At 31.3% G+C, this 12,604-nt stretch overlaps 1 protein-coding gene across 1 annotated transcript; it reads left to right on the plus strand.

Moving 5' to 3' along the window:
• The first annotated feature begins 6,799 nt into the window (after positions 1 to 6,799).
• Positions 6,800 to 7,575, plus strand: LOC124835296 (uncharacterized). Its single transcript, XM_047310198.2, has one exon. The coding sequence runs from the start codon at positions 6,895 to 6,897 to the stop codon at positions 7,204 to 7,206; it is 312 nt and encodes a 103-aa protein (XP_047166154.1). The 5' UTR covers positions 6,800 to 6,894; the 3' UTR covers positions 7,207 to 7,575.
• The last annotated feature ends 5,029 nt before the right edge of the window (positions 7,576 to 12,604 follow it).

A 12,604-nucleotide genomic window follows, 5' to 3' on the forward strand; every position in this document is an offset into this window, starting at 1 on the left:
GACACTGGAAAAATGTGTATACTGTAAGTGATTTTGAAAATATAAGATTATGAAAATGAACGTTCGTATCGATATGGTCATTGACCGTTCGGTAGTCTTAGTAAATTCCTTGAAGCAGTCGAACCCTTTCATTTGGAAAGGATTTCCCTTGACAACGAACACCCTCTTATATAGCTTTACGTTTGAGCATTTGGCCAGACGTACACTTCATGAGTGTTGCGTGAGAATTGAGAAGCTTGATATCATCCTTTTGATCACTTAGTCAAATTGTAAGACTTAAATTTAAGTATTTTATCTTAATAGAAATCCCAAAACTTCTTTGATTTTGGGCGCGTACGTCCTGAAGTGGCGCTCGGTCTTAGACCGAACGCTCGTTCTCAAAAGAGTAAATGATAAGTAGCGCTCGGCCTGATACCGAACGCTCGTCCCAATACGTATGTGATAAAGAACGCTCGGTCATCTACCGAACGTTCGTTCCTTCTTTAAATTATTGGCGAACGGTGATAGCGTTCGTCCGGAAATTTAAATAGCGTTCGTCCACTAGTCCTATTGACGTTCGTCCAAGTCCTCTGTGACGTTCGTCCAAAATTCTTTAAAAGTCTATTTTCGCGCTCGGTCATTGACTAGCGGTTTGTCTCCTGAATTAAATCTTGTCCAGTTTATTTATCTAAACGACTGGTGATTTTACTTATCCATTGGATTCGCTCAAGTGTTACTGAACTTAGATTTTTCTGAGTATTATTTGGATCGTACTAGAATCAGTTCATTTAACTGATTCGAAGGAGTCTTTCTTGGTCTAGTTCTTGACGTTCGTCCTCGTTATGAAGGGGAGTAAACGTTCGTCTTTTAATGCAAGAGAAACAAAGAATGAAAGTGTTAATAAGAGGTTGAATTAAGATGTGCGAACACCATGATGAATGAAATTATGATTATGGATTTTGAACGAGCGTTCCAGGGAGGAACGACTCTTGGTTGAAAATTGAGATTTGTAAGTATGAACGTGGTAAGCTTAGATGGTGGTTCATCCTGATATTCCGTGAGTGCTCGTTCTCAAGTAGAGAGGAGTATGTCATATGTGGGAATGGCAGGAGGTCTAGTCCATAACTGTAACTTGGACAGAATAGACTAACCTCAGGTGGCTACTGATGAGCATTCCAGTTACCCCACCTGAGTGCACGGACGCCTTAGCTACACAGGTTTCATACAGTCCGGACGGTCGGTCTAGCATCAGGGTTTGGATGGAATTATTGTATGAATTGTATGTACATGTTTGTGAATTTACTTGCTGTATTTGATAAGTATGAAATATATGTTTTACTTAAATTAAATTCAATAAGCTTACCCTTGCACTTTCCTTGCGTTGTCGGTATATGTGTATCTGTCTTGTCCTTGCCATGATCATCCGTGTGGATGTGAGCAGAAGGTGATAATTCCCTGGAGCAAACACTTGAAGAAGAAGTCTTAGCTGAGGAGAATCTCGTTGAAGTGGAAGTGAAGGCCGAGCGGTAAAGACGTTCGGTTTTCAGTTAGTATATTTGGGTAGCGAGCGGCTGTGAGCGAGCGCTCTTTTGGGGATTGTAAATAGTTGAACGTTCGGCCAATATTTTGTAAACCGTTCGTTCTAATTCTTTTGTGAACGCTCGTTATTTTGTGTGTATATGTAAGGCCGTTCGGCCATTTTTGCACACTGCTCACTTTAATTGTAAAACTGCTATATAATATTAATACATGTTAATATTCTATTATATAGTTGCTGACTGTATAATTTTGGGATGTTACAGATCGCACCACTCCATTACAGTTTTTGCAAAATCAATTTAGAAGGTCTCATGTACGCACTATTATTTCCTTGGAACCAAGTATTCAACTTTGACCACATATCAACACTTTTATACATACATACACACAACATATATTTGTCTCGGAGTAAAAGTTTCATCCTCAGTAGCATTTGTGATCACCTCGAATCCTTTTCATTTGACTCTTTTGGTGGATTCAACACTAGGTTCAACATTATTATACTCTCTATAGAATAGGGTGTTAAGAGTAGAACTAGTGTTCTTCCACTCAAGCCAGCTAGTTGAGTGAATTGTATCATTCATAGAACTTTCCTTGATAATAGTCTTGAAATAATTTTTCCAGGCCTCCCTAGATATGTTCGAAAATTTTGTTTCACGACGTCAAACTGGGGAGTGGCACCAATTCTATAGGTTTGGATTACAATGTCACCTTGGTCATTCTTAACTTGTCCTCCTTGTGCAGTTATAACGTTCTCCTCGCCTGGGAAAAGAATTCTCACTTGGATGTCATAGTCTTGTAGCAACACTTGTATCATGTCCCCAAAGATAAAATCTATTATCTTCAGTATGACACTTCACAAAAAATGATAACCCTGCATAACATATAGAGTGTCTTGATATCCAAGAATCTCACAGTTGTAAAATGATTACCAGTCTCCTTTTATTGCTAGTGCGACAACTTGTTGGTTTGAAGGTCCTTATGTATTCTGGAAAGTAGTGTTACTTGCTAGGAAATGTGTAGTTTAAATAATTGTACCACCAAAACAAGGTTAATTTTAAAATTGTTTATTTTGTTTCCAGAAACATATTTAACCATGCAAAGTCACAAATAAATAAATTAAAACAAGAGATAAGTCATAGCTAGTAAGTAAACATGAATGAACTCACCTTCGAAAGTAGTTTTCAAGGAATGGAGACCATCATGCACATTAATAGCTACACTAATGAATAATGTCTCTTCCATCATAATTTGACATGTAAATACCAATATATCTTTATCGTAATTTAGAAGTTTTAGTCCTTCCCTCCACACCCAATTTAAAAACTTTATACTTACCCCATAATATTAAATCCTTTTTATAACTTTGATGAAGTAAAAAAAAATCATTAATATCTCATCCACATTCCATTCTCTCCCAACCATAATTGCTTTCTTACACATGAGTTTGATTAAATTTTAAAATATACTTCATATTTAATAAGCAATTTTACTAATTATACCTCACAATACCTTCAACTCTAAACCTACACCATCACCCATATAACTCATGTAAAACAAATAATAAAAAGTTTAAATTAACACCAAGATATATATATATATATATATATATATATATATATATATATATATATATATATATATATATAACAGGAATACCTGATTAAAAACACCGAATGCAGAAATCTATTGGAAAATCTCAAAAATTATAGTGAGACAATCTTGGATAAATCGGAAATTAAAGTGATATTTAGAGCAACTAATTTAAATATGTAAAAAATAATTCAATATAACAATGATTTAGAACCACCTTCAACACAAGACAAACTATGAGCCACTAGAAAAAGACAAAAATATTACAAGACACTCCCACGAATGCATATAAATTTTTGAGGAATCTTTGGTGATCCCAAAATTCATCGTGGTGGTGATTCGATTTCATTGCCACTTTTTGTCTTTCACGCTAAGGTTTTTACTAATCGACAATCATCATTTAGCTATTCACACCTTTTCTTGTCCTCCTTTCTTATACATCTCCCTATCTTGTTCATAACTATGACGTCAAAATAATCATTATAGTAAGTTTCGTATACATGATATAAAAGGTTCCACGTATAGTAGTAAATTTATAAAATTCAATATTCAATGAGTATCAAACTTAATTGATAAAAAAATATAAAAAAAAAATTCTTATAATTTTGTATGATACTAAGTAAACTTAACTTCCCCATACTTTTCCAGGTTAAACGTATCCTACAAAGAAAAAATTATTTTAAGACGTTCCCATCAGCACGGGACATGTTGGATGAGCTCATTTGATTTCACCGTTCATTTTCTGAATTCTTATTAGAATTATGATTGTGTGATTAGTCGTAAATCATGCATTATGACACACCAGGCATGCTTATTCAAGAGTTTTTAGGTCATCATTCATTTCCTATATTTTAATAGATTATTAAGTCAATGGTCCTATATATATTTCAATATGCTATGACATTTTGTTATTATCAGTATGGATTATTTACAGGAGTTATTTCTAACAATATTTTTTTAAATGTGGATCTCTTTTTATATAGTATATTTTTATTCATAGACTGAAACTATTAACCTAAAACTTTAAGATATTAAATTTATGAATTTTTTTTTATATGATGTTTAACTTTATTATTTTTATTTAATATAAAATTTAAACTTTCGAACCGAAGATGATTAGGATTATAAGTGTAAATATATTTGAGTTGATAACTGATTGAGATTACAGGTAGAAATAAATTAATTGACTATAGTTTAATACTTAAAGCTAAAATTTTAGGGTTGTTTGACCAATATATATTAATTCAAATTGTAGCTCGTTTATATGAGCTAAACTTAATAAAGTTTAAATTTATGTTGTACAAAAATGTGACATTTTCAAAGAATAATATGTAATGATAATTTTGAAAGAAAATTAAAATTTATTAATTGTAGCTGTTTTATATATTACCTAGAAAATTTGTTTAACTACTTGCTAATAACTTTAAAAAAAAAACTTAACTAAATTTAATTTAATATGTAACCAAAAAAACATGTTAAATTTGTAATTATTGTATATAACTATTTTCAGAATTACCTTTAAAACTATTACAATTCACTTCTATGTGTAATTTTTCCACTAACATAATTTATGCATGCACATTAAAAAAAATATTAAGTAATGGGGAAGATAATTGAAGATATTCTTATAAGAAATATTCTTACAAAATAATATATATACATGTGTTTGTGTTAAAGAAACTACTATAGCGTTAAAAATATGTTTATTTTGTGAATAAATACTTTTTTGTATGAAGAAATATGGTTGGAAAACAATATTAAAATATGGGTTAAAGGTGAGCACTTGGCTACATCTATTCCACAATTTTGGGCATCTCAAAACCGTTGACTACAAAAGAAATTCGTTTTTTCGGCGGAATAGAAACCAAACATAAATACATATATTCTATTCTAAGATGCTTACTGTTAAAATATCGGTAACACAATTATACTTGTTTTTAATTTCACCCAAAATTTCTGTTACTTTTTTTTATATTTTAATCTGATTGGAATAAATATAAACTCCATGATCAACATTAGAATAAAAACGTTTGACTCATATTTTCTTTTTCTCACTTATTGACCAAAGAGTAGTCTTTGAATTTTGTTTTTACAATTATTTATTTTAATTCTAGAAGTTTGGGAAATGTGTAAATAAGTGGTTTCTAGACTGAATTATGATTTTTTTATGAATGAATTGCGTATGTTTATCTGTAATTTAATGTGATTAATTTGTTAATTTTTTCTTCTAACGAAGAACGTGTGTTTTTTTCTTTTGGATGTGTCTTAAATACATATTAAAAAAACAGAATTTTGTAAAATTGATTTATAAATTAAGGTTTATATCTTATTTATATAATGTGAATTTAACTATAGTTTTATGAATTTCAATGACTCATACAAGGATTATTATTACTATTGAACAATTTTCTTCTGCTCTTTTTTTAATTGATAAAAAGGTAACAAAAAAATGCATGGGAAAGAAAAATGGCCGAGAACATATATTTCGTGATGATTTTATCTCTTTGCAATAGACTTCATACTAATTATTACATTATACATAACTACACAAGACACAATGTGTTTAATAATGTTAAAACTATCTCAATAAAAAATGTTTTTATTGTTTATAACATAATAAATATTATTATTTAGAAAAGTAATATTATTTTGAAATAAGGCCGTCTCTCAAGTAAAATATATTTTTTCTAAAACCTCACATTTTGACTTAATTATTATAATATAAATATATTTGATCTTTTTACAATGTAGTTCAGAATATTAAATGGACTAAGTCAAATAAACAACAGATGGATCAACACTTTCTCGGACTAATATACTGTTTATTTATTAGAAACGATTTAGGATGATTTACGTGATTTTTATGTAGTTGATTTAAGTGATTTGAGTTGTAGAAAAAAAGTTAAAATTGAGCGTAAGATGAGAAAACAATGGTAAAATTATAGAAATTTTTTAAACTTTATGAATTTATCATCAATTAATATTCACATCCACAATTCATTTTTTTAAAATTACTAATGTTAATTAATAAATAATATTTTTAAATTAACAACACATTTTAATAAATAATTTATTTAAATTTTCACTACTAATATTTTGTTAATCCAACAAATATTTATATTTTAAAACATATACCCAATGACAATTTTTTCACGTTACACTAAATACAACTATCAAATTTCATTCATTCTTTAAGATGGAGCACATATATCGATAATTTTTCTATTTAAATCTATTATTCTTCCATTAAGCCAAATCACTATATTTTTTTCTAATTATTTGCTCTTCCGTTCCAACCAATCAAAGCATAACATGTTTGTTTTATTTCGTACTTGCATCCTGATGAATTAATCTGCACTAACATGTAAAAAAGAAAATATAAATATACTCCTTGTCATTAACATAACTTTATTAAACAGATAAAATATACAAAAATTAATATGTCAATAAAGTTAACTTATTTTTCATAAAAGTAAAGCAAACCTTACAGATCCAAGTTACATAGAAAAAAAAAACAGCAACATTAAGTGATAGTAAACATAGCTGAAAAGTAACATTAGGCAAGAAAACAAAAAGTAATAAGAATTATTTTAACACCTTCTCCAAGAAAACTCCCCTTGATTCCCAAGTCACCAATACAAAAATTTTGACATCACTCTCTCTATAAATACCAAATCCAACCAACAAATTGCTCTAAGAAACATAGATATTCATAAGCTTTTCTCTTCCATTTTCTGTCACTTCTCATTCTCTCTCTTTTGGATCAATACAAACAGTTTTTCCATGGCTGGCCTTCAACAATACAACTTCTTCCCCACTGATCTCTTGTACCCTCGTCCACAACCACAACAAGCTTCTCCCAAACCCACTGTTCTTCCTCTCCAGAACCCTAATCCTCAAGATCACACTCAACAACAACAACAACCTAGGACCAATCTCACCCCTTCTTCTACTTCTGCTCTTGTTTACACTCAGAACAACCAATCTCTTGTTGCTGTTCACAACAACGTCTCCAAATTCGCCTCAGACCCTCTTTCTTGGCTGCTTTGGATGACTGAAGAAGATCGACAACAAAATGCCTCTGACTCTTCTTGAATTCTTCTACAATTCACTTCATCACCATCAGCAAGGCGAATCTGGCTGCATGTATCATACCACATCATTCTACTCATCACTTGTTGATGTATCTTATTTCAGTGAGATCCACCGAACGAATCATGCTGCATCTTTTTCCACTCAGTTTAAGGAAAAGAGGAAGGAAACTGAATGATCTTTTCATGTCTCTGTTAGGAAACTGTAAAACTATCATTGAATGGACTAATCCCTCTTTTCTGTTAAGCTTTTAGTTTTTACCCTTTGATCAATTCTCTGTTCTAGAGATCATTTGAGTCAGTTTAATTACACACTGAATGGTTCTTCTTATACTTATGAAAATCAATAAAAGTTTATCAAGCTTGTTTTATATGTCAACACCCCTTTACAGAATTCGATGAATTTATTATAGAATTGGGTTTTGCATAAAGTGAAAGCGAAAAAATTGAAGCTTGTAAAATTGTTTTCAGTTCTTTCTAGGCTTGCTTGGAGGACTCAATCATGCTCCATTACAATTTACAGGTTTGTTTTCTTAGACCAAAGGAAAAGGAAACATGAATCTAGAAAATTGGGTACAAACGCCATGAATCATGAATGTGTCAAAGTTTGTTAGTCAACATGCTACAAACGTGGAATTAAGTTTAATAGTGTAAGAGTCAATGGTGGTTTTCTTTAACCATCTCTTCTGAAAATGTGCATCACATCAAATCATATGTTCAAATTCAAAGTTTGCAACCTTTAGAAAAGGAAAAAATAAAAATAAAAATGAAAGATGTGAGAACATGCCTATGCCTAAACTCAAGGCGTACAATAGACGCAGACGGTTACTTCTGGAACATCATGCGAATATGCCACGAATATGCCGCCACGAGCTTAAAAATTTCTACCAACAAAGTAATTAAACTGTTTTATTATTCATATGTTAGGATGCACGTGTTAGTACTTGAAGCCACGTACCAACCACATTGTTTTGTCTTTTTTTTGGAGAGAAACGAATTTGTAAAAAGCCTTCTTCAGTGAGATTCTTTTGTAGCAAAGGACATTAGCATCCAAATATAATATACCGCAATGTCCTATAAAAGAATATGCTTCTTTGCTAAATAAAGAACACAGTTTACTAGAAGAAAATATAATCTAGTTGGCTTATCAAACCTAATCACTTGATTTTTTTTCATTAAATTATTCATCGAGCTTGCTAAGGAATGACTTCGTAATGTTCGAAAAAAAATATTAGTAGTGTGTGATTACTTTTCTAAAGTAAGAAAATTTGTGGTGATGATTGAAATAGGAGAAAGAATGAATAAGGACCATGAGTTGTGACAAAAGATATCTTGCATGCTTTGATGATGGGCTATGGGTAGTTAGAAATTAGAAACATTAACCAAGTAATGTGGCACCTAACAAAACCAACTTTTGTAAAGTAAAGGATGAGGTGAAAGGTGAAGCTACCTTTCCAATTATCATGGTGTCTGTCTACTTATCATGCATTAAAAAGTCCAAATAGTTTGCGTTTTAATAACGCATGGTACCTCACCAAACACTTATTGTCGACGAATATTCAATGAGGTAATTATTACAATTGGCTGTGTTACAAAAGTTGTAACATCCCAAAAATACAGCAATGAACCATATGATAGAATAATTACATTAATAATAATCCAGATTAGTTTTACACTAAAGTCGAGCGTATGCTCATGGCCGAACGGCCTTACAGAAAGAGTTACAAATTCAAGTCGTACCTCACTACCCAAAACTATCCGACCGGTTTACAAAATAACAACACCGATCGTTCATACTTAAACAAAAGGGAGGGTGGGCGAACGTCCACCTTACTAGAACTAGACTATTGATCGGACGTCCTACTCTTCGGTCTTGACTTCGATTTCTTCCAAATTTTCTTCTTCCAGCGCCTTTTCCAGCCGCTCGACTCCTTCTGCTCACATCCACACGGATGATCATTGCAATGACAAGCACAGACGTACAAAACCAGACACGACAGGAAACGCAGGGTAAGCTTGTGTAATTTAATTCATGCATAAACATACATTCCAAACAATCCAACAAAGCAAAGTTCATTTCATCATACATATCATACGAAGCCTAGTACTAGACTGACTGTCCGGACTATATGAAATCTGTGTAGTTACAGGCGTTCGTGCACCCGGGTGATGTAGTAACTGGAATACTCTCATCAGCTGCCACCCGAGGTTAATCCTATTCGTCCAAAGTACCCCTAAGGACGGGACCTCCTGTCGTTTCCACACATGACCTACCCTCCTCTACGTGAGGACGAGTACTCACGAAACATCAGGATGAACTGCCAGCATCTTTCACTTTCAACCATTTCAATTTCCTCTTCGATCAAAAATTTATAAAGACACCAGACCGAACGTAAATCCTCACTCAGAACAAGGACGAACACTTGAGACGAGACAGATAGGTCTCCAATTCCAAAATAGAATAAAATCGAGAGGTTTACGGTCGGTTTGAGAGAGAAACCGAGTGTAATAGATATAGCAAGGAACGAATGAACCGAACGTTCATTACAAAGTGAATCAATTATATGAACCGACTCTTGATAACTCTGACCGAACGCTAAAAAGACCTCGCCAAAGGCTACGACTCTGGAACCAATCGATACAGACACTTCAAGATATTCCAATAATAATACTTAGAAGAATTCTCATGAAGAAACCGAACGTTTATGAATATTTAGCTTATTTGAATTTACATCAAGAAATCCGAATATCAGTAAATGACCGAGCACGGTAGAGAAGAAAATTCTATTGAAGTTAAACGAACGCTATTTTCATCAAGATGGATTATACAAGACACGAGTACGAGCGCTTGGTGTAAGACCGAGCACTACTCAGTACGAGCGCTTGGTGTAAGACCGAGCACTACTCAGTACGAGCGCTAGGTGTAAGACCGAGCACTACTAAACTTATAATAAAGGACTTGATAAATATAATAGGATACTATCGAACTAGTGTTTACGAACAACGGAAATATACCATTATATATATATATATATATATATATATATATATATATATATATAAATTGAGTTTATCACAGGATGCCCAGATACAACTGTACTTGGCCGAACGCTTAGGCATAGTATTACCACCCGAGGACGCTCATCCTCAACTGGAATTCTCTCCAAATGAAAGAATCCTGTTTCAACTAGGTTCATTAAGAAAACCGAACGGTCAATGACCGTTCAGTAACGAACGTACACTTTTATATGAGAAATTTCATACCAGACTTGTTTATTTTCAAACTCATTTCTTAACATATAGTTTCATAACTTTATACATTTATATTATAATCAACTTTCATACTTCATACAATCCATATCATATAAGTTTCATATTTTTCATCCATCAGACAGGGCAACCATCATATATCATATAGTCAAATATCACAATACTCATGCTTCACTTTAATTTTAGTAACTCAACGAACGTTCATTCAACCCAATCACATCAGTCATCATGCATCAAAATCATTCAATCAACTAAACGAACGTTCAAACATTTCAACAGCATACAAATTAAATTAAATAAGTTTCCCTTACCTGGATACGTGATTGAACGTCCTAAGAGTAGGTTTTTGGTTCGTCCGACTACAATCTTTCTACCCTCAACGATCACTTAACTCTTCCAATTAAATCGAACAACATAAAAATCAAAAAATAACTTAGACTACACCCCTGCATGCAACCAGAACTTGGTTTGCATGTAACAAAAGAAGAACGGCTAAGGGAAAGGAACTTACCAGTTTCAGAACTCGAAGTTGTTCGGTTCAAAATGAAGCTTACGACGCCGGGAACGCTTCTACGGTCTCTGAATGATGATCGGAGAAGAGAAAGATGAGTTACAGTAGAGAGAAGGGAAAGTTTCTAGAGAGAAGAAGGAGAAAATGAAAGATCAAATTTTTGGAAGAAAAATGGTGCATGTAGAGAGAGTGGGAAGGAGGTTTCAGAAAAATCATTTTTCTTCCCATGTAAAACGAGCTTCCGCTCTTCTGCTGACACCTGCATCCCACTATCTGATTTCAGATCTCGTTTCTTGACACCTGACGTTCTTCACCTGAGTGTCAAGCCTTCCTCTTGACACGTGAATTCCACTAACGACACGTGTTTGGATTTTACTGGTTCTGATATTTGATTTTACTGGTTCTGATAAAAGTTGTGTAAAATATAATTTTTATATCATTCTATTAAAAATTGTTATATTTATCATAAATTTATTATTTTTATAATGAGATATTAAAAATATTTTTGAAATATTTTTTATTGATAATATAAAACTATTTGCGTTTTCATAGTTATGTATTAGACCGTATAATTAAAGAAACTAGGGTGACTCGTGTTTATATGAGAGGCTCAAATCAACTTAAGAATTAAACATATTAATTATTCCATCTTAAATATTTAAATTAATTTTTAAAAGTAATAGCACATCTCCTTTATTGGGATAAGTTTAAGGTCTAGTTTATAAAATCTCTCTGTTCAAGCATGTCTATATGACAAAATTTAAGATATTGAGTTTTAAATAAGCCATTGATCATAAAAAAAAATAAAAAGTTTAAATATTATTTTGGTTTTTATTCTCCTTGAGTTGGTTGAATGTGTTTTTTTTCGTATTCAATAGTTTTAATTTTGGTTAAATTAGTATTTTTTATTGACGTTTAAATGATTAATGGATATGAACAGTGTCATGTGTCAAATGGTAATTTTTTTTTAATTTTTATTATTATTTTAATTTTTTTTATTTTTTATTTTTTATTTTTTTAATTAAAAAAAATCATTCACGTGTCAAATCAACATAATGTCATGTAGCAGTGTCAGTGTTACGTGTTAGTGTTAATATTAGTATTAGTGTCATTTGTTAGAGCTAATGTCATGTGTCATTATCTTATATTCCATTCTATTCCTATATTTGTTATTTTGATTCAATTTTGTCTTTTTATTTTTTATTTTGATTCAATTCGGTTCTAACTATTTTTAAAATGAAATAATTTTTTCTCTCTCCAAATTGAGACATAATTTAATTTTTATATAAATGTTATATTCATATTTTTATTAAAACTCACATTTTTATTAAACATTTATAAAATTATTTTTAAATTAAGTCTAATTATATTAGTAGAATATAATTTATGTTTGATTTTGGTTACATGTAAAAAAATAGGATTAGAGTTAGTTTAAAATTAATGAATTCTTCTAATTTTAAAAATAGAATTAGACTGGTAAACAAAATAAGATTAAAGTTAATTTAAAATGAGAAGGAAAATTCTTTGTATAGTAAAAATCAAATATAAATATAATATTTATATTCTAATAATATAATTAGATTGATTTTAAAATAATTTTATAAATATTTAATAAAAATAT

Source organism: Vigna umbellata, chromosome 5 (assembly GCF_029865625.1).
Source record: "Vigna umbellata cultivar VRB3 chromosome 5, Vumbellata_1.0, whole genome shotgun sequence".
In the NCBI taxonomy this organism is placed as follows: domain Eukaryota; kingdom Viridiplantae; phylum Streptophyta; class Magnoliopsida; order Fabales; family Fabaceae; genus Vigna; species Vigna umbellata.